This window comes from Tachypleus tridentatus, chromosome 12 (assembly GCF_004210375.1).
Source record: "Tachypleus tridentatus isolate NWPU-2018 chromosome 12, ASM421037v1, whole genome shotgun sequence".
In the NCBI taxonomy this organism is placed as follows: Eukaryota; Metazoa; Arthropoda; class Merostomata; order Xiphosura; family Limulidae; genus Tachypleus; species Tachypleus tridentatus.
In genome coordinates, this window is record NC_134836.1 from 130,510,843 (window position 1) to 130,536,352 (window position 25,510).

General features: G+C 31.5%; 1 protein-coding gene and 1 long non-coding RNA gene across 5 annotated transcripts; one reads left to right on the plus strand and one right to left on the minus strand.

The window, feature by feature from the left end:
- The first annotated feature begins 3,152 nt into the window (after window positions 1-3,152).
- Window positions 3,153-23,367, plus strand: LOC143234699 (uncharacterized). The gene is made up of 2 exons (XM_076472257.1): window positions 3,153-3,296; window positions 20,523-23,367. The coding sequence occupies exon 2, from the start codon at window positions 20,553-20,555 to the stop codon at window positions 22,074-22,076; it is 1,524 nt and encodes a 507-aa protein (XP_076328372.1). The 5' UTR covers window positions 3,153-3,296; window positions 20,523-20,552; the 3' UTR covers window positions 22,077-23,367.
- On the minus strand, window positions 13,106-25,066 carry LOC143234701 (uncharacterized). Of its 4 annotated transcripts, none has more exons than XR_013018766.1 (4): window positions 24,846-25,066; window positions 23,646-23,771; window positions 16,373-16,500; window positions 13,106-15,763 (listed from the first exon to the last, which is right to left on the minus strand). It is a non-coding gene; the product is annotated as an uncharacterized LOC143234701 (long non-coding RNA). The 4 variants fall into 4 exon arrangements; XR_013018764.1 differs by having other exon boundaries at window positions 16,369-16,500; XR_013018765.1 differs by lacking the exon at window positions 23,646-23,771 and having other exon boundaries at window positions 13,107-15,763; window positions 16,369-16,500.
- Between the last annotated feature and the right edge of the window lie 444 nt (window positions 25,067-25,510).

Genomic DNA, 25,510 nt, shown 5'->3' on the forward strand with positions numbered 1-25,510 from the left:
TATTTGTTCTACTCATAGATAAACAGTGAGACTACACTTTTAGGTGTTTATTTGAACTTTAAGCCAAACCAGTGACTGAATGAGGAAACGGAATTGTTGAGACTGTTTTGATTCTTTTCAGTTCCAGTTTGGACTACTTACTCTCTAAGTTCTGGTTATGTACGACTTTCTTTACACTTTAATTACTTTCATAGCCTAAAACAACGGATAGTTTCATAACCTTCAGTCAACTTCCTTAAATATCTCATAACAATCACTTCTTTCGACCAAACTTTTATAAAGAGGAGATAAAACGCTGTTACAACAAACAAAAACAATTTAACTTCATACTAAAAAATTATTTGACTTATCAATATAAGGTGTTTTGTTGTTTACAAAGAATGTTCATGGCTTATCTGCATTTTGTCCATCGCGGATAATCGAATCCCGAAGTTTAATGTTGTAAGCCAGTAAACTTACCACTGACCTGAATGATTTGTAATAAAACTATATATATTTCATTTAACAACCCAAAACGAGCTGACATAACAATAAAAAACTAAACACCATTCGTTTCAATCACAACATTTAATAATTCAACAAACGGTTTTGCGTGATACAAATTCTTAACGAAACAATAATTTACTACTGTACAACACCTATTTTAATAATTTACTACTGTACAACACCTATCTTAATAAATACAATGCACTTCTTGAAATATGTTCATGCATAGAGAAAATTTCAAAGATATTTTTAGGAACCAAGTAACGAAGAGACGAGACTAGTCACAGGTGGAGGTAAACAAAGTAAGGTGTAAAAACAGACACGAATGTTTATAGTTATGCCCAACACACGTGATGTGGGACTTTTCAGGTGATCTAAGGATAACCAGCTTCTTCGAGATAAAAATAACCCAAATACACTTGGAACAGGTGAGGTTTCATTCTCCGCAGCTGTAGTGTTGTTTACACAAGTGAATGTAATACTCGAAAAAGCTTTTTCGATTGATGGAAAGGTGGCGTTTCGGTTGGAATGTTTTCGCACATTTTGTATTTGTGACAGAGAACCAAAATAGCTCCACTTCAAAAGTATCACTGTGAAAACATCGCATAACTTGGTTATAGTAAAACTAACTTTGTCACTAATGAAAATACCTAAAGAAACGTTTTCATTTTGCTATAAATTACTACCCTAGTTGATTCACAAAAGAACAAATCTCGAAAAAGTCGCAACACCTTCTCAAGTAAATAAACTTACCGGAAATGTCATGTATAGTGTTATCTTAGAGATAATTAATAGTTGTTAGGTCACGTTACCCTTCTAACAGTAACATTAGATCAGTTACCTCTCACAGTAATATTGTACTTACAGGAAATGTCATGTATAGTGTTATCCTAGAGATAATTAACAGTTGTTAGGTCAAGTTACCCTTCTAACAGTAACATTAGATCAGTTACCTCTCACAGTAATATTGTACTTACAGGAAATGTCATGTATAGTGTTATCCTAGAGATAATTAACAGTTGTTAGGTCATGTTACCCTTCTAACAGTAACATTAGATCAGTTACCTCTCACAGTAATATTGTACTTACAGGAAATGTCATGTATAGTGTTATCCTAGAGATAATTAACAGTTGTTAGGTCATGTTACCCTTCTAACAGTAACATTAGATCAGTTACCTCTCACAGTAATATTGTACTTACAGGAAATGTCATGTATAGTGTACAATGTTATCCTAGAGATAATTAATAGTTGTTAGGTCATGTTACCCTTCTAACAGTAACATTAGATCAGTTACCTCTCACAGTAATATTGTACTTACGGGAAATGTTATCCTAAAGATAATTAATAGTTATTAGGTCATGTTACCCTTCTAACAGTAACATTATGGTCATTAGATCAGTTACCTCTCACAGTAATATTGTACTGATTAGATCAGTTATCTTTTACAGTAACATTGTAATGAGCAGATCAGTTACCTCTTACAGTAACATTGTAATCATTAGATCAGTTACCCCTTACAGTTACATTATAGTGGTCAGATCAGTTACCCCTTACACTGACGTTCCGTAATCACTTTATTTAAACATATGATACAGAAACAGATAACAAAAGAACTATTTGCTGTAGTCGTTCCCGACTTTTCACTAGGAGGCAAAGGCGATGAAAATTACACAACAAAGCCATCCGCCAACCAATAAACTACTTCAAATTCCACTGTTCTATTAAAAGCTACTCTAACTCCATATATGTACAGCAATAAAGTTCAATTTGCAAACTTGAGAAAATATAGGCATACCATGAACCGAAGAATTATTTAGTGTCTTACTGTTTTTGTTGTTATATCACCTTAGTGTTACTTACAGTGTCTTACAACGACTGTAGTTATATCACCTCAGTGTTACTTACAGTGTCTTACTGTGACTGTACTTATATCACTTTAGTGTTACTTACAGTGTCTTACTGTGACTGTAGTTTTATCACCTTAATGTTACTTCCAGTGCCTTACTGAGACTGTAGTTATATCACCTTAGTGTAACTTATTGTGTCTTACTATGACTGTAGTTATATCACCTCAGTGTTACTTACAGTGCTTTACTGAGACTGTAGTTATATCACATTAGTGTTACTTACAGTGTCTTACTGAGACTGTAGTTATATCACCTCAGTGTTACTTACAGTGTCTTACTGTGACTGTAGTTATATCACCTCAGTGTTACTTACAGTCTTACTGTTTCTGTTGTTATATCACCTCAGTGTTACTTACAGTGTCTTACTGTGACTGTAGTTATATCACCTCAGTGTTACTTACAGTGTCTTACTGTGACTGTACTTATATCACCTCAGTGTTACTTACAGTGTCTTACCCTGACTGTAGTTATATCACCTTAGGGTAACTTATTGTGTCTTACTATGACTGTAGTTATATCATCTTAGTGTTACTTATATTTCCTTATTTTAACTGTATTTTGTTATTATATATGTGTGTGTATATGTGTAGTAAGTATATGTATGTATATATATATATTGAGTGTGTAAGTGTATATATATATATATGTGTGACTCCATTTGTGACGTTGTTTTGCACGGTGAGTTCGTGTTTACACAATGACAAACCGAATGCGTTTAATCCCAAAATACCACAAAACTGGCCATCTGTCCTCTAGAGTAGATGCACACCAGTATGCCTTCCAATCATATCACAGTACGGCCTTGCCATATGAAATGTTCTTACCCCAAAGGACTCTATCCTATACCGGCTGAGAGAGCCGCTACACAGGGGGTACACAAGCACCTACTATATTATTAAAGGTGAGTGTAATTTACTTTATTTAACTGAGCAATTGTGTACCAGTTATTGTGTTTCATTGGTTTTCGAATCATTGTTCACTGAGCTTTGCTAAACATGTTAGATCTCTATTTCATCGCGTATGTTTATTCCACTCGCTGCTATTATAATGCCTCACTTTTTCAATTTCAAAGTCAGGCCAGCTTTATATTTTATAACTTCCAAATCTGGGCTGGGCGCACCATAAATGACCCATTATGTTTAGCAACAGACACTCTCGGTCCCCTTCATAAGTTAACAATTTATCACACCTCAAGGACATCCTGAAACCCTAAACTATGTGTTAGTAGTAAGTTAGAGGGTGTATGAAAGTCTGAAACAACTGCAAATATTTTGTGTTGTTATCTATCGACATATCCAGGTCAGAGATTTTAGGGTTAAAACAAAGACCAAATTTTCCACTACTTTCTACAGTAAAGGCAGCCAATCACTATCCACTACAAGGATATAGTCTAATGGAAGTTTGGATCTTCTGTAATGGTACACTAACAATCAGGTCACGACCGGTGTTCGATACCAGCTGCGAACAAAGTTACTTTAATAGTAAAACAAAAACGTATCATTTTTAAAAAACAAAAATAGCATACTGTACATAAACAATAGTAATAGCATACTGTATATAAATAATAGTAATAGCATATACTGTATATAAACAATAGTAATAGCATATACTGTATATAAACAATGGTAATAGCACACTGTATATAAACAATAGTAATAGCATAGTGTATATAAACAATAGTAAAAAGTACTGAATAAAAACAATAGTAATAGCATACTGTATGTAAACAATAGTTATAAAGTACTGTATATAAACAATAGTTATAAAGTACTGTATATAAACAATAGTAATAAACTACTGTATATAAACAATAGTAATAGCATACTGTATATAAACAATAGTAATAGCATACTGTATGTAAACAATAGTTATAAAGTACTGTATATAAACAATAGTAATAGAATACTGTATATAATCAACAGTAATAAAATACTATATACAAACAATAGTAATAGAATACTGTATAAAAACAATAGTAATAACATACTGTTGAAGGTGTATATAGAAAATAACAACTACTTGTCCTTTTATAATGTATTAAACACTACTACCACAACTGATGGTACTGTTCTAATTTACTAAACACCACTACCACAACTAACTGTATTGTTGTAATGAATTAAACACTACTATCACAACTAACTGTATTGTTGTAATGTATTAAACACTACTACCACAACTAACTGTATTGTTGTAATGTATTAAACACCACTACCACAACTAACTGTATTGTTGTAATGAATTAAACACTACTATCACAACTAACTGTATTGTTGTAATGTATTAAACACTACTATCACAACTAACTGTATTGTTGTAATGTATTAAACACCACTACCACAACTGATGGTACTGTTCTAATTTACTAAACACCACTACCACAACTAACTGTATTGTTGTAATGAATTAAACACTACTATCACAACTAACTGTATTGTTGTAATGTATTAAACACTACTATCACAACTAACTGTATTGTTGTAATGTATTAAACACCACTACCACAACTGATGGTACTGTTCCAATTTACTAAACACCACTACCACAACTAACTGTATTGTTGTAATGAATTAAACACTACTATCACAACTAACTGTATTGTTGTAATGTATTAAACACTACTATCACAACTAACTGTATTGTTGTAATGTATTAAACACCACTACCACAACTGATGGTACTGTTCCAATTTACTAAACACCACTACCACAACTAACTGTATTGTTGTAATGAATTAAACACTACTATCACAACTAACTGTATTGTTGTAATGTACTAAACACTACTATCACAACTAACTGTATTGTTGTAATGTATTAAACACTACTATCACAACTAACTGTATTGTTGTAATGTATTAAACACCACTACCACAACTGATGGTACTGTTCCAATTTACTAAACACCACTACCACAACTAACTGTATTGTTGTAATGAATTAAACACTACTATCACAACTAACTGTATTGTTGTAATGTATTAAACACTACTACCACAACTAACTGTATTGTTGTAATGAATTAAACACTACTATCACAACTAACTGTATTGTTGTAATGTATTAAACACTACTACCACAGCTAACTGTATTGTTGTAATGAATTAAACACTACTATCAGAACTAACTGTATTGTTGTAATGTATTAAAAACCACTACCACAACTAACTGTATTGTTGTAATGTATTAAACACTACTATCACAGCTAACTATATTGTTGTAATGTATTAAACACTACTATCACAACTAACTATATTTTTGTAATGTATTAAACACTACTATCACAACTAACTGTATTGTTGTAATGTATTAAACACTACTACCACAACTAACTGTACTGTTGTAATGTATTAAACACTACTACCACAACTGATGGTACTGTTCTAATTTACTAAACACCACTACCACAACTAACTGTATTGTTGTAATGAATTAAACACTACTATCACAACTAACTGTATTGTTGTAATGTATTAAACACTACTATCACAACTAACTGTATTGTTGTAATGTATTAAACACCACTAACACAACTGATGGTACTGTTCCAATTTACTAAACACCACTACCACAACTATCTGTATTGTTGTAATGAATTAAACACTACTATCACAACTAACTGTATTGTTGTAATGTATTAAACACTACTATCACAACTAACTGTATTGTTGTAATGTATTAAACACCACTACCACAACTGATGGTACTGTTCCAATTTACTAAACACCACTACCACAACTAACTGTATTGTTGTAATGAATTAAACACTACTATCACAACTAACTGTATTGTTGTAATGTACTAAACACTACTATCACAACTAACTGTATTGTTGTAATGTATTAAACACTACTATCACAACTAACTGTATTGTTATAATGTATTAAACACCACTACCACAACTGATGGTACTGTTCCAATTTACTAAACACCACTACCACAACTAACTGTATTGTTATAATGAATTAAACACTACTATCACAACTAACTGTATTGTTGTAATGTATTAAACACTACTACCACAACTAACTGTATTGTTGTAATGAATTAAACACTACTATCACAACTAACTGTATTGTTGTAATGTATTAAACACTACTACCACAACTAACTGTATTGTTGTAATGAATTAAACACTACTATCACAACTAACTGTATTGTTGTAATGTATTAAACACTACTACCACAACTAACTGTATTGTTGTAATGAATTAAACACTACTACCAGAACTAACTGTATTGTTGTAATGTATTAAACACTACTACCACAACTAACTGTATTGTTGTAATGAATTAAACACTACTATCACAACTAACTGTAGTGTTGTAATGTATTAAACACTACTACCACAACTAACTGTATTGTTGTAATGAATTAAACACTACTATCAGAACTAACTGTATTGTTGTAATGTATTAAAAACCACTACCACAACTAACTGTATTGTTGTAATGTATTAAACACTACTATCACAGCTAACTATATTGTTGTAATGTATTAAACACTACTATCACAACTAACTATATTTTTGTAATGTATTAAACACTACTATCACAACTAACTGTATTGTTGTAATGTATTAAACACTACTACCACAACTAACTGTACTGTTGTAATGTATTAAACACTACTACCACAACTAAGTGTACTGATGTAATGTACTAAACACTACTACCACAACTAACTGTATTGTTGTAATGTATTAAACACTACTATCACAGCTAACTATATTGTTGTAATGTATTAAACACTACTATCACAACTAACTGTATTGTTGTAATGTATTAAACACTACTACCACAACTAACTGTAGTGTTGTAATGTATTAAACACTACTACCACAACTAAATGTACTGATGTAATGTACTAAACACCACTACCACAACTAACTGTATTGTTGTAATGAATTAAACACCACTACCACAACTAACTGTATTGTTGTAATGAATTAAACACTACTATCACAACTAACTGTATTGTTGTAATGTATTAAACACTACTACCACAACTAACTGTATTGTTGTAATGAATTAAACACTACTATCACAACTAACTGTATTGTTGTAATGTATTAAACACTACTACCACAACTAACTGTATTGTTGTAATGAATTAAACACTACTATCAGAACTAACTGTATTGTTGTAATGTATTAAACACTACTACCACAACTAACTGTATTGTTGTAATGAATTAAACACTACTATCACAACTAACTGTATTGTTGTAATGTATTAAACACTACTACCACAACTAACTGTATTGTTGTAATGAATTAAACACTACTACCACAACCAACTGTATTGTTGTAATGTATTAAAAACTACTACCACAACTAACGGTACTGTTGTAATGTATTAAACACCACAACCACAACTAAGTGTACTGATGTAATGTATTAAACACTACTACCACAACTAATTGTAATGTTGTAATGTATTAAACAGCACTACCACAACTAACTGAACTGATGTAATGTATTAAACACTACTAACACAACTGTATTGTTGTAATGTATTAAATACTACTACCACAACTAAGTGTACTGATGTAATGTATCAAACACTACCACCACAACTAACGGTACTGTTGTAATGTATTAAACACCACAACCACAATTAAGTGTACTGATGTAATGTATTAAACACTACTACCACAACTAATTGTAATGTTGTAATGTATTAAACACCACTACCACAACTAACTGTATTGTTGTAATGTATTAAACACTACTATCACAACTAACTGTATTGTTGTAATGTATTAAAAACCACTACCACAACTAACTGTATTGTTGTAATGTATTAAACACTACTATCACAACTAACTATATTGTTGTAATGTATTAAACACTACTATCACAACTAACTATATTTTTGTAATGTATTAAACACCACTATCACAACTAACTGTATTGTTGTAATGTATTAAACACTACTACCACAACTAACTGTACTGTTGTAATGTATTAAACACTACTACCACAACTAAATGTACTGATGTAATGTACTAAACACTACTACCACAACTAACTGTATTGTTGCAATGTATTAAACACTACTACCACAACTAACTGTACTGTTGTAATGTATTAAACACTACTACCACAACTAACTGTACTGTTGTAATGTATTAAACACTACTATCATAACTAACTGTATTGCTGTAATGTATTAAACACTACTATCACAACTAACTGTATTGTTGTAATGTATTAAACACTACTATCACAACTAACTGTATTGTTGTAATGTATTAAAAACCACTACCACAACTAACTGTATTGTTGTAATGTATTAAACACTACTATCACAACTAACTATATTGTTGTAATGTATTAAACACTACTATCACAACTAACTATATTTTTGTAATGTATTAAACACCACTATCACAACTAACTGTATTGTTGTAATGTATTAAACACTACTACCACAACTAACTGTACTGTTGTAATGTATTAAACACTACTACCACAACTAAATGTACTGTTGTAATGTATTAAACACTACTATCATAACTAACTGTATTGCTGTAATGTATTAAACACTACTATCAGAACTAACTGTATTGTTGTAATGTATTAAACACTACTACCACAACCAACTGTATTGTTGTAATGTATTAAAAACTACTACCACAACTAACTCTGTTGTTGTAATTTATTAAAACTACTATCATAACTAACTGTATTGTAGTAATGTATTAAACACTACTATTAAAACTAACTGTATTGTTGTAATGTATTAAACACTACTATCAGAACTAACTGTATTGTTGTAATGTATTAAACACTACTATCAGAACTAACTGTATTGTTGTAATGTATTAAACACTACTATCACAACTAACTGTATTGTTGTAATGTATTAAACACTACTACCACAACTAACTGTACTGTTGTAATGTATTAAACACTACTACCACAACTAACTGTATTGTTGTAATGTATTAAACGCCACTACCACAACTAACTGTACTGTTGTAATGTATTAAACACTACTACCACAACTGTTTTTTTGTAATGTATTAAATACTACTACCACAACTAATTGTAATGTTGTAATGTATTAAACAGCAATACCACAACTAACTGAACTGATGTAATGTATTAAACACTACTACCACAACTAACTGTACTGATGTAATGTAATAAACACCACTACCACAACTAAGTAGACTGATGTAATGTATTAATCACCACTACCACAACTAACGGTACTGTTGTAATGTATTAAACACCACTACCACAACTAAGTGTACTTATGTGATGTATTAAACACTACTATCACAACTACCTGTATTGTTATAATGTATTAAACACCACTACCACAACTAACTGTATTGTTCTAATGTATTAAACACCACTACCACAACTCACTCTATTGTAAAATGTATTAAACACTACTACCATAACTAACTTTATTGTTGTAATGTATTAGACACTACCACCACAACTAAGTGTACTGATGTAATGTATTAAACACTACTAACACAACTGTATTGTTGTAATGTATTAAATACTACTACCACAACTAAGTGTACTGATGTAATGTATGAAAATCTACTACCACAATTAACTCTATTATTGTAATGTATTAAACACCACTACCACAACTAAGTGTACTGATGTAATGTATTAAACACTACTATCACAACTAACTGTATTGTTGTAATGTATTAAACGCTACGGCCACAACTAACTCTATTGTTGTAATTTATTAAAACTACTATCATAACTAACTGTATTGTTGTAATGTATTAAACGCCACTACCACAACTAACTGTACTGTTGTAATGTATTAAACACTACTACCACAACTGTATTGTTGTAATGTATTAAATACTACTACCACAACTAATTGTAATGTTGTAATGTATTAAACAGCACTACCACAACTAACTGAACTGATGTAATGTAATAAACACCACTACCACAACTAAGTGTACTGATGTAATGTATTAAACACTACTACCACAACTAATTGTAATGTTGTATTGTATTAAACAGCACTACCACAACTAACTGAACTGATGTAATGTATTAAACACTACTAACACAACTGTATTGTTGTAATGTATTAAATACTACTACCACAACTAAGTGTACTGATGTAATGTATTAAACATTACCACCACAACTAACGGTACTGTTGTAATGTATTAAACACCACAACCACAACTAAGTGTACTGATGTAATGTATTAAACACTACTACCACAACTAATTGTAATGTTGTAATATATTAAACACTACTACCACAACTAATTGTACTGCTGTAATGTATTAAACACCACTACCACAACTAATTGTACTGATGTAATGTATTAAACACTACTGCCACAAATAGCTCTATTGTTGTAATGTATTAAACACTACTGCCACAACTAACTCTATTGTTGTAATGTATTAAGCACTACTATTACAACTAACTGTATTGTTGTAATGTATTAAACACAACTACCACAACTAACTGTACTGTTGTAATGTATTAAACACTACTACCACAACTAAGTGTACTGATATATTGTATTAAACACTACTACCAAAACTAACTGTATTATTATAATAGTATTAAACACCACTACCACAACAAATTGTTCTTATGTGATGTATTAAACACTACTATCACAACTAAATGTATTCTTGTAATGTATTAAACACCACTACCACAACTAAGTGTACTGATGTAATGTATTAGACACTACTACCACAACTAATTGTACTGATGTAATGTATTAAACACTACTGCCACAAATAGCTCTATTGTTGTAATGTATTAAACACTACTGCCACAACTAACTCTATTGTTGTAATGTATTAAGCACTACTATTACAACTAACTGTATTGTTGTAATGTATTAAACACAACTACCACAACTAACTGTACTGTTGTAATGTATTAAACACTACTACCACAACTAAGTGTACTGATATATTGTATTAAACACTACTACCAAAACTAACTGTGTTATTATAATAGTATTAAACACCACTACCACAACAAATTGTTCTTATGTGATGTATTAAACACTACTATCACAACTAAATGTATTCTTGTAATGTATTAAACACCACTACCACAACTAAGTGTACTGATGTAATGTATTAGACACTACTACCACAACTAAGTGTACTGATGTAATGTATTAAACACCATTAACACAACTAACTGTTTTGTTGTAATGTATTAAACACCACTACCACAACTAAGTGTACTGATGTAATGTATTAGACACTACTACCACAACTAAGTGTACTGATGTAATGTATTAAACACCATTAACACAACTAACTGTTTTGTTGTAATGTATTAAACACCACTACCACAACTAAGTTTACTGATGTAATGTATTAAACACTACCACAACTAACTGCACTGTTGTAATGTATTAAACACTACTTCCACAACTAAGGGTACTGATGTAATGTATTAAATACCACTACCACAACTAAGTATACTCATTTAATGTATTAAACACTACTATTACAACTAAGTGTACTGATGTAATGTATTAAACAGTACTACCGCAACTAACTCTATTGTTGTAATGTATTAAACACCACTACCACAACTAAGTGTACTGATGTAATGTATTAAACAGTACTACCACAACTAACTCTATTTTTGTAATGTATTAAACACCATACCACAACTAAGTGTACTTATGGTGCACTACCACACTAAACTGATTCGTGTTTTTGTGGTTGGTCGTCTGTAGACACGAATCAAGACAGTAATTTTCTGACTTGGTAGATATGTCTTTTATCCATTAAATGTTTATTATTTTCAAATACAACAAAGGTTACTTTACTCATTTCATGGGGCACGGCATAACCAAGTGATTAAGGCATTCGTCTGGTAATCCTAAGGTCGGGGGTTCGAATCCCCGTCACATCAAACATTTTCGCCCATTCATTCGTGAGAACGTTTTAATGTGACGGTCAATCTCACTGTTCGTTGGTAAAACAGTAGCCCATTAGTTGGCGGTGGGTGTTGATATCTAGCTGCCTTACCTTTAGTCTTACACTGGTAACTTTGGGATAGCTGGCACAGATAGGAAACCTATTTCATGCTGTAACAATACGGCATTTGGGAACGTCATGTGTAGTAAAATAGGCAAAGAACTACATTTGTATTTCAAGGATTGTTAAACGATTGTGAAATTGTTTTGAGGCAGTGTTACTGTGAGAACTGTTGAATAGTTGGTTTAGGCGCTCAACTCGAAACCTGAAGGTTACGAATTTTTATCCCAGTCGCAAGAAATATGTCCGATATTTCAGCCGTTGTGGCATTGTAAACTGTCAGTCAGTTTTACTATTGGTTGTGGAAATAGTATCTCAAGAGTTAGCAGTGGAAAGTGATGACGAGCTGAATTGTTAGGCCTAATCTATTTAATGATGGAAAAAGCGTTTTAATTATTAGGCTGCAACTTTTACAGCTTACATGATTTCACGATCTAAAAATAGTCCTAACTTTGGACGTCACTTTGTTGTTAATAGTCCTAACTTTGGACGTCACTTTGTTGTTAATTATATCATAATTGGAAAACTCCTCGCGCCTTCAATACTTCGTTGGAACACTAATTTGGTAGTCACTAAACTAGAACATCAAATGGACCAAAGTAAATTAGTCAGCAATCCATAGAGGTAACTGTAGCCATCATACCTAATTAATGTATGCCCCCCTCCCGAATATGTTTTATAATAATTTTCTGCCCACACAGCTGTTAATAGCAACGGTCTCTAATGATTAAGTACAGACTGTCTACTGTTCTCATTGCCCGATGGGTCTCTTCATCTCCACTACATTCAACAATAACACTTTACTACGGAATATCTTCCGACCTCAATCCTGCAAACCCAGTGGCATAGCAGTATGTCTGCAGACTCGCACCGCTAGAAACCGGGTTTTGATACCCTTGGTGGTCAGAGCACATTGTGAAGGTTCGTGCTTAATTCTAAACAAACAAACAATCAATGTTATAAAGTCCCTCGAACGAAAGATAAATTGAACTCGCACTATTATATTAAGTCAAAGAAAAGATTCTGAAAATAAACATTAGTCATTTTAAAGTTAGCACAAAGTACAATTTGAGTTAAAGTTGCGAAACACAAAAACTACACTCGTTAATTAAAGTTAGCACAAAGTACAATTTTATTTAAAGTCGTGAAACACAAACTACACTCGTTAATTAAAGTTAGCACAAAGTACAATTTTATTTAAAGTCGTGAAACACACAAACTACACTCGTTCATTAAAATTGGAAAAAGTGCAATTTGATTTCAAGTTGTGAAACACAAAAACTACACTCGTTAATTAAAGTTGAAACAAAGTACAATTTGATTTAAAAGTTGTGAAACACAAAACTACACTCGTTAATTAAAGTTGAAACAAAGTACAATTTGATTTAAAGTAGTGAAACACAAACTACATTCGTTAAATAAAGTTGAAACAAAGTACAATTTGATTTAAAAGTTGTGAAACACAAAACTACACTCGTTAATTAAAGTTGAAACAAAGTACAATTTGATTTAAAGTAGTGAAACACAAACTACATTCGTTAATTAAAGTTGAAACAAAGTGCAATTTGATTTAAAAGTTGTGAAACACAAAAACTACACTCGTTAATTAAAGTTGAAACAAAGTACAATTTGATTTAAAGTAGTGAAACACAAACTACATTCGTTAATTAAAGTTGAAACAAAGTACAATTTGATTTAAAAGTTGTGAAACACAAAAACTACACTCGTTAATTAAAGTTGAAACAAAGTACAATTTGATTTAAAAGTTGTGAAACACAAAACTACACTCGTTAATTAAAGTTGAAACAAAGTACAATTTGATTTAAAAGTTGTGAAACACAAAACTACACTCGTTAATTAAAGTTGAAACAAAGTACAATTTGATTTAAAGTAGTGAAACACAAACTACATTCGTTAATTAAAGTTAGCACAAAGTACAATTTTATTTAAAGTCGTGAAACACACAAACTACACTCGTTAATTAAAGTTGAAACAAAGTACAATTTGATTTAAAGTAGTGAAACACAAACTACATTCGTTAATTAAAGTTAGCACAAAGTACAATTTTATTTAAAGTCGTGAAACACAAAAACTACACTCGTTAATTAAAGTTGAAACAAAGTATAATTTGATTTAAAAGTTATGAAACACAAAACTACACTCGTTAATTAAAGTTGAAACAAAGTACAATTTGATTTAAAAGTTGTGAAACACAAAACTACACTCGTTAATTAAAGTTGAAACAAAGTACAATTTGATTTAAAGTAGTGAAGCACAAACTACATTCGTTAATTAAAGTTAGCACAAAGTACAATTTTATTTAAAGTCGTGAAACACACAAACTACACTCGTTAATTAAAGTTGAAACAAAGTACAATTTGATTTAAAGTAGTGAAACACAAACTACATTCGTTAATTAAAGTTAGCACAAAGTACAATTTTATTTAAAGTCGTGAAACACACAAACTACACTCGTTAATTAAAGTTGAAACAAAGTACAATTTTATTTAAAGTCGTGAAACACAAAACTACACTTGTTAATTAAAGTTGAAACAAAGTACAATTTGTTTTTAAAATTGTGTTTCGTCTTTTCTCAGTATATTCATATATTTCTTCACACTATCCAGCTAAGTTTTGGTATTTTCCTTTTTCATCGTTTATGGTATTGTCATTTGTCATTCGAGTGAGTATTGTTGAAATAGATGGTTTACAGAATTCATTGGTAGATCCATGCCTGCTTATCTTCTGAACAACAGATAGCCCAATGCGATTGTGCTATAAGAAAGATATATATTCTGAAAGTGATCTCGTAAAGTGCTACGGGACCTTCAGCAGGATTACCTACTTCTGGTTATCTCTTCCTGATGCCAACCAATTAACAATTCTTACGCCAGTACAACCTGATGCAGATAGAGATGGGTGTCTTTGGTTTAAACTACCTGTTTTTATGAATTTTGCTGTGTTGCGCCTCTGTTTTATTGTATTTATTCTGTTGTGTTTCCACGTTTATTGAAACTAGAAGTTAGATTTCTGGTGTTGTAACTTTCATTTAGTGTATAGAGATTTCCTGTGAAGCCGGTTGAAGCTAATGTAACCTCTAATTTCTATTTTCCTATATGCTCTCTTTCTTAATACGAATTACCTTCACACCATGTTGTGTATGGAAGGTCCCTACAGTTAGGCAAGGTAACTCGCTTCTGTCTCGAACTTTGTGGATACTTCTTGCATTATTCACCTGATTGCCTCATCTCGTCCCCAATTTTAAAAACCAAATTGGATTAAATAATAGCAATCTTGGCCTCAGCAACTCGTCTTCACGTTTCATATACTTTTCTGATCCTCTGGAAGATTCACGTTCTTTATCAGAATGTATAACTCGAAGAATCGAATGATCTTCATATATTTATTGTTTACCAAATAATCATTATGGTCGTAACTATTCTTTAAGTTGAACAGTTATTGTGGTACGTCGCTTTTATCTCAGTTCATATAAAGTTAAAATCAAATAATTTTAATTATCTGTAAAATTCACCAAAATGTAATAACCACGCGCAATTACTAAAATTAAAGGAAATACAAGTTTAAATAATTCATTATCATCACAGTTTAAATAGTATGGTTTATTATCATCACAGATTTGTTTCTCATTCTGTAAAAGTTATTTTATGTTACGTAATATAATTTATCGCGGACGATGTTGTTTTTGTTTTGAATTAAGCACAAAGCTACACATTGGGCTATCTGTGCTCTACCCACCACGGGTATCGACACCCCATTTTTAGCGTTGTAAGTCCGCAGACATACTGCTGAGCCACTGGGGCATCCCGGAGGAGTCTCTGATTTATTATGTTATGTTAACTAGCTATTAAGATTTCATATAGCAGGAAATGTAATTTAATTTATAAATTAATTAAATGCTAATATGTATCAAATTTATTATATTTACCCACAACATTGATACAGACAAGTTTTTTTCTTAACACGTCCCCCGCTGGTACAGCGGTAAATCTTCGGATTTACAACGCTGAAGTCAGGGGTTTGATTTCCCTCGGCGGATTCAGCAGATAATGGGATGTGGCTTTGTTATAAGAAAAACAAACATTCTGAACACAAGTATATATTAAAATATAAAAATAATAATACAATTATAATAACGGTTATTACAAATAATAATTTATCTATGAAACATTTCACACTCATAAACAATATTCAGTATTCTATATGGTTTGGAACTGAATATTTTATCAATGGTCCAGGTCCACGAAGCACAAATTACTTTTATGTTGATAGACGGATACATTTCAACTGATGGGAATGCTAGCTACCTCTATACTTGTTTAGACTAACGTGGTTTACAAGCTAACCTTTCACAAAGAAAGACAGATATTTAACGTCCTTGTAGAAATAGTAATGTCCGAAGTTGAACGGTTTGTACTGATCGAAATCTATAAACGTTCCTGTCCAAATTCTGTAGTTTTCCTATTAATAAGCATTAATCAGAGTTATAGCGTCCAAGGATTATGGTATACTGACTGCAGCAACTAAACAATATTTTATTACTGTCTCTCGGCTCGTCGATTTATAAACTTTAAGGATACGTTCTCGAAAGTTCAAGGATATTCGTGTTTTATATGACTTATTCTTACTCTCGAGATTCTTCCACAAAATTAGAGAACAGGCAGGACTAAAGCAATAATAATTTAACGATATTCATTACATACATTGAACTGGAACAAACAAAGATATTTAATTTTTTTAAAATTCACAGTAAATCCGTTACAGTTAAAAGTTAAAGTTGCATTTTTAAACATTATCTCATCAAAATTTAATGTGTTTTACTTCATTACGAAACCTAAACTTGTTACTTAGACTAAAGACTGATAACATGATGAACAACTTCAACTTATCAAGTACATATTAATTATTTTCAAAGTTTTGTTTAAATAAAACTATTTTATGAATATCAGAATCAATGGTTTTATAATAATATTAACGGATATCTAAACTGTGTATTCAAAACTTTATTACTCAAGCTATAAACTGTGTATTCAAAACTTTATTACTCAAGCTATAAACTGTGTATTCAAAACTTTATTACTCAAGCTATAAACTGTGTATTCAAAACTTTATTACTCAACCTATAAACTGTGTATTCAAAACTTTATTACTCAAGCTATAAACTGTATATTCAAAACTTTATTACTCAAGCTATAAACTGTGTATTCAAAACTTTATTACTCAAGCTATAAACTGTGTATTCAAAACTTTATTACTCAAGCTATAAACTGTGTTTAAAACGTAAGGAAAATAATTTAACAAATTAATTACTTGAATAAATTTTATTAGATGTTACCATTTCTAATAAAACTAAAAATAGTTTCAGAACATGCAATAAGAAACGTTTTCATTTATCAATTATTTTTAATGTTCCAAAATATGAAAACTAAATTTTATGAGGCTCTGATGCAAATAAGAAAACAGAGTGGAGAGAGATTTCTTATACTAAATAGTACAGTGGAGAGATATTTCTTATATTAAATGCAGAATATTTTTACAGATACAAAGATAAACAATTCTTTATATAGCTTTTTAACAATAAAACTATAAACTAAGCACGTGCTTCATAGTTCGTAAATCAATTAACAATTCCTAAAAGTTTTATTTCCATAGCGAAATAATTGTGTTGAAATCACTAAAGAGTAATTCATAGATCCAGAACTCTTAAATAATGTAACTTTAGTAGTGATAGAGTTAAGTAATATAACATTTCTAAATATCGAATTAAGTAACTACAAAGCACACCATCCACACACAACACCAAAATAATGTGACAATGGGAGTGGAGTTAAAGTCATTAAAGAGTAAACCATGCACCCAGAATAAGTTAATAATGTAACATTGGAAGTTATGTTAAAGTCATTAAAGTGTAAATCATGCACCCAGAATAAGTTAATAATGTAACATTTGTAGTTATGTTAAAGTCACTAAAGAGTAAACCATGCACCCAGAATAAGTTAATAATGTAACATTGGAAGTTATGTTAAAGTCATTAAAGAGTAAACCATGCACCCAGAATAAGTTAATAATGTAACACTGGTAGTTATGTTAAAGTCACTAAAGAGTAAACCATGCACCCAGAATAAGTTAATAATATATCATTGGAAGTTATGTTAAAGTCATTAAAGAGTAGACCATGCACCCAGAATAAGTTAATAATGTAACATTGGTAGTTATGTTAAAGTCACTAAAGAGTAAACCATGCACCCAGAATAAGTTAATAATGTATCATTGGAAGTTATGTTAAAGTCATTAAAGAGTAAACCATGCACCCAGAATAAGTTAATAATGTAACATTGGTAGTTATGTTAAAGTCACTAAAGAGTAAACCATGCACCCAGAATAAGTTAATAATGTAACATTTGTAGTTATGTTAAAGTCACTAAAGAGTAAACCATGCACCCTTAATAATGTAACATTGGTAGTTATGTTAAAGTCATTAAAGTGTAAATCATGCACCCAGAATAACTTAATAATGTAACATTGGTAGTTATGTTAAAGTCATTAAAGAGTAAACCATGCACCCAGAATAAGTTAATAATGTAACATTGGTAGTTATGTTAAACTCATTAAAGTGTAAATCATGCACCCAGAATAACTTAATAATGTAACATTGGTAATTATGTTAAAGTCACTAAAGATTAAACCATGCACCCAGAACACGTAAATAATGTAATACTGGTAGTTGTGTTAAAGTTACTAAACAGTAAACCATGTATCCAGTACTTTTAAATAATGTGACATTCGTAGTTGAAATAAAGTTACTAAAGAGTAAACCATCCATCCAGAATACGTAAATAATGTAATATTGGTAGTTATGTTAAAATCACTAAAGAGTAAATCATGCAACCAAAACACGTAAATAATTTAACATTCGTAGTTATCGAGTTAACTAACTAAAGATAAAATCATTCACCCAGAACACGTAAATAATGTAGCATTGGTAGTTATCGAGATACCTAATCAAAGAGTAATCTATGAATCCAGAAAACGTTAATAATGTAATAATGGATGTTGTGTAAAGTCAGTAAAGAGTAAACCTTGCACCCAGAACACGTAAGTAATGTGAAATTTGTAGTTGTGTTAAAGTCACTAAACAGTAACCCACGCACCCAGAACACGTAAATAAAGTAGCATTTAGTTGTGATAAAATCACTAAAGGGCAAACCATTCATCAAGAATATGTAAATAATATAACATTCGTAAATATCGAGTTAAGTTACAAAAGAGCACTCCATCCATACACAACACGTAAATAATGTAACAAAGCAGTTGTGCTAAAGTCACTCAGGAGTAATCCATGCTCCCAGGATACATAAATAATGTAACATTGGTAGTTATAAGTTAAGTAACAAAACAGTAAACCATGTATCCAGAGCACACAAATAATATAACTTTTAATTGTGATAAAGTCACGAAACGGTAAACTACACGTTCAGAACATGTTAATAATCGAACCTGGGTAGTTGAGTTAAAGTCACTAAAGAATAAACCATGCACCCAGAACACGTAAATAATGTAACATTGTTAGTTGTGTTTTAATCACTAAAGAGTAAACCATGCACCCAGAATACGTAAATAATGTAACATTTGTAGTTGTGTTTTAATCACTAAAGAGTAAACCATGCACCCAGAACACGTAAATAATGTAACATTGTTAGTTGTATTTTAATCACTAAAGAGTACACCATGCACCCAGAATACGTAAATAATGTAACGTTTGTAGTTGTGTTTTAATCACTAAAGAGTAAATCGTGCACCCAGAATACGTAAATAATGTGACATTGGTAGTTGTGTTTTAATCACTAAAGAGTAAACCATGCACCCAGAATACGTAAATAATGTGACATTGGTAGTTGTGTTAAAGTCACTAAGGATAAACCATAAAACAAGAACACGTAAATAATGTAAATTGGTGGTTGTGTTTTAATCACTAAAGAGTAAACCATGCACCCAGAACACGTAAATAATGTAACATTTGTAGTTGTGTTAAAGTGACTGTCTTACATTTAACAGTATTATATTTTATATTATATTTTACAGTGAGGAACGAGTATAAAAACCATCTTTCCAATGGCGTTTTTTAGGAAGATTTGGAGGCAAAGAAATGTACTTTTGTTGCTTGGTTGTATTTTGATTTTAGTGAGTGTTTCTGACGTTGGGAAAAGTCTGTTTCCCTTCATTAACATTTTACAAACCAAAAGAGCTACTGAAGAAAATAGGGTAACTATATTTAAATTGTTTGTTCGTCAAATGGAGAGACATCCGCAGCCTGACCCGTGGTATGTCATGCAGTTTGTGGGAAGTGGTCCTAGCTGGAAGACTCAAACATGGAATGAAAGCGAACCATCATATATCTTGAGGGAACACAGTGGGTGGCTGGACACTTGGCAACAAATTTCACCTCATTTTGTTTTGTATTCGGCTTATTGGGATGACCGTGATTGGGTTCAGGATTCACCTCTTGTTCGCATCTTCGCTACCAGTAACACACAGCCAGAAGAATTAGTTACTGAGCTAATGACAGCAGAGTGTCTGATGAGGTACGAACACAGAGAACTTGGTCAAATAATAGTACGTAAAGTCAATGCCACTTATGCAAAAATTACTGAAGACAATTCTACCGAACAAGGGTACGAATTTATTTGTAAAGATCCTGTGGGGGGACAAGAAAGCCCATCAGATGTTACCTTGAGAACAAGTAAACAGGATGAATCACAGAAGAACATTTGGATCAAAGTTCATCAGTTTCACGCATCTGTTACACAGACTTCAGAAGAGCCCACTTTTGGTGTTTGTGTCAAACCACTGACTTCAGAGCTATCCAAGGTTCCTAATGTAAAATGGCAGATTGCAGATTTTATTGCTTACTACAACGTACTCGGGGCCTCAAAGTTTACCTTTTACGACGACGGTTGTCCAGCCTCAGTCAGACGATTAATATACGATCTTTCAAACGAGGGTTTGCCTGTTCAACTCTTGCCATGGAGTGTCGATGATTTCATGCTAAGTAAGGGGAGTTACTCGGACAATGCTGTTATGAGTGCCCAGGACTGCGTGTACAGGAATATGTACAAACAAACGTATACTCTCGTGGTCGGTGTGAATCAGTTTGTTGTTCCTCGAACCAACTCCTCTCTCACTGCCTTGATTCGGGAACTCTCTCAAGCAGTCGACGATTATTTCGCCGATATTCGATTTGCGCATGCTCTGTTCTGCACAAACTATCCCGACAAACCTGTTACAGAACTCCAGTTCCCGTTGTTGTCCCAGAGAAAGACTTACAGACGTCAAAGTTCCGAACCCTATCAGAGGTCTCAATACCTGGCTAAGACCGAAGCAGTGGAATGGGTGGGTGCTAACACCGTCAACAAGAGAAAGATCCTCACCCCTGTGAAGTGGGTGGCGACTGCTGTTTCTCTTCTGCATCAATACGCGGGGACACAAGGACCGTCTTTAATGTGTGGAAACTTCACCGAAGATCAAAGCGCGGACATAGTGGTAGAAGACAACCAGCTCCCTTTGGGTTATGGAACAAACGTAACTAACTTAATAAGTCAATGGCAAAAATACCTCACTGTCACAAACAGTGCCTAAATTTTAAATAAAATGTTGTCTTCTTTCCAGGATGTAATTTCTAGTATCCGCCATATTCATTTATCCCAAACAGTGTTGTTTTCCTTCCATTTACTTTGAATATAAACGTTTTTCATTCAAATTATTATCTAAAACATCAGTGTGTGTGTGTGAGCTTATAACTATAGTAAACCGATGGACCAATTGTGCTCAATTCTAGCATGTAACCTTACTGCTATTCTACCCCGGAAGTGACATACTGAGATCAATATCCCCCCTCGTGCTGTTACACTACCTTCAATGATTCAGACACATCAAGCAGTCCAACTAACTTATATTGACAGAATTAGAGATGTACTATGTTCTTCTGTTTGTTTTAATCACAGTACTGGAGTTGACGATGAACCATTTACATTGGTGGAATTTTTGTTACAAAATCAAAGTAGATAAAATGTTGACTACAATTCAGTAATGTAGTTCACATTTGTGTATAGGAGAAAAAATATTATTATATTGATAGAAGAATATTTTTTACAGACTTTACGAAAGTTAAGCCTCCCCGTGACAACACAAGCTGGATCGCGAAATGTACTAAAGTTCAGAATAATTTAAGTGACGTTTACCCTGATGTCAGTTCGAGTTGTTAATAATTACTTTCATTTCGTTGTTGTTTATTTTGTCTAAGCCTTACACTTTCCCTGTTCAAATAAGGCTTAATAACTGTTAAACAATAACAGTCTTAAAACCAATGTGGATGATGTTATATTGGATTAATAACAATGACACCAGTTGAAACTGACCTGACTGTTGTAGTAACTGTTGAACAACAACAATAATAGTTAAAACTGACCTGACTGTTTTAGTAACTGTTGAACAACAATAGTAATAGTTAAAACTAATCTGACTAGAGTTGTAATTGACAATAGTAATGGTAAAATCCATCCTGACTAATATCGTAATGTTAAACAACAATTACAAAAATTAAAACCAACCTATCCAATATCATAGTGTATGTCTACACGCAGAACACAGCACACTTTAATAATTAAATCAGATTTGGGTTTGATTCCGATATACATTTGAGGCCTATCTCCTAAAATTTGTGTTTATATATGTAAATGGAGTCATTAAATTTAGAAAAAGTTGAATAAAGATTATTGTTTGAGATTTTTTAACTTAATGTGTGATAAACACAGAGATGTTTGGGTTTTTCTTAAAAATTTGTAATTCAAAGATTTCTGTATGGCTAGGTTAATCGCATATATCATTTTATCATGACAAGTTATGAATAAAGAACAAATTACATGACTTATATTTTATACATCAATGGTTATTAAATTTTAATATTATTTTATGACTTCCAATTTTGTTTTAAATATTCTACTTTCGTTAAACGTATGTAAATACTTTAATTTATTTTAGTTGTTTAAAATTACTAATATTTGAAGAAGTTGTAAGCCTAAAAAATTGTGGCGTTAGTAAAAAAAAATCACTGGTTTTAAAATATACTATCTCTAATAGAGTTAATTCGTTGTTGTTAAATAGCAGTTACTTAACAATTACAACAGAAAAATAATAAATGGAACAAACTGTTGAAAGCCTTAATTTGGAAAAAAACTTATTTCAACAAATTTTCGAGTCATCTCCAGTCACACATCTTCTGTCGGTTGATTGTATTTAATGACACTTACACCAGCGCCAACTGTGCCAAACACTCTAATAATAAGGTAAAAAATGAAAAATAAACTGTAACATATGAAAAGGTTTACATTATAGTAACCAATTCATTTGTTAACAAACATAGTTTAATAACAATGACAAATACAAAACATAGTTTAATAACAATGACAAGTACAAAACTCAGACGTATATGATATTATCACGTTTGTATTTTCCTTTCTTATGGGAAACAAAAAATACAGAATGCAGACTAGATTAAAACATACATTTGTTTTTAACACAAGTTTAACAAATGAAGACTATCTAAAAAGGTCATTATAGCTCAACTATTACATAGTTCAGCGTAAGTTAATCACACTTAAACAAGGAAATTATTCATCCTTATTATCTTGCTTAAAAATCTCTTTATTTGACCTCAGAAATAAAAACATTTTTTGGAATAACTCATTGAATAAGAGTAAGGTTTAGTATTAATACTGTTGTTCACTGCAAGAACAGGGAATATATTCTATAGTTTAGTATTAGCATTGTTTTTTACTGGATGAACAATAATTACAGCTAACTATTAGTATTATTGTTACCTGGATGAACAATAATTACAGCTAATTATTAGTATTATTGTTACCTGGATGAACAATAATTACAGTTAACTATTAGTATTATTGTTAACTGGATAACAATACAGTTTTGTATTTGTATAATTGTTAACTGGATAAACAATTAATACACTAATAAGTGTTTTGTTATCTTGACTTCATGTGGGTAGTGATCACCACCGTACTTGTATCACGTGTATTGATGTAATCACCTACCAGGTATTTTTAAAGAATTATTAAAAAACACTACTAATCAGATATGGAAATTTACTCTTACAACGAATTCGTTGAACAACATAAGCACGTTTGCTTAGAGATTGTTCGACCACCTAAAAAACATTACGTAACTTATCTATAAACTATTAATATATATAATAATTTATTGGAAGTAGTCCAGTGTTCTCATGTTTTAAAGATATGAAAACATCGTTTAATCTAAAACGCTACAAAACAGTTAGTCTAAGTAATTATTTTTGCAGATCTTTAGAAATAATTATTAATAATAGGATCTTACCATATTTGGATAACACATGAAAATTATTCGAATATTTAATTGGTTTCACATAATTTCGGTAAACAACAGATCTTTCGGATGAGTAAACTGAAACTATAATTAATAGTTTTAATCAAAATAAACAGACTGTTGCCTGATTTCGACACTGCGTACAACGCAAGAAGAAACGGATTTACCAACACGAGCTCTCAGGTTTCCGGGAAAACGTAACACGTAGAGGAAATCACGTACAGCATTTTGGTCAGGTCAGAATTTCAAGCAAAACAGTTATATATTCTCCACATATATTTCATCTGAGTTCTTGTAATTACTAATTATTCTAACTTGGAATAACCACATTAGATAAATAATGAAAGAAATGTGGAAACTAGGATAACATTACAACAGGCAACTCCAAGAACATTATCAAAACGTATTAGCCCAGTTAAAGATACCTTGAATGGACAAATGTTGGACATATTAAGAAACTACAAACAAGTGAAAATTCAGCAATAACTACAGTTTACAGTGTATCTAGATACACAAATATTAAAAGTAAAGCAACACTAAACGATATAAGTGTACTATTCAAAGATAAGTGCGTATGCACGATCTATTAAACAGATGAAGTAAAGCAACACTAACCGATATAAGTGTGCTATTCAAGGATACATGAGTGAACGTGA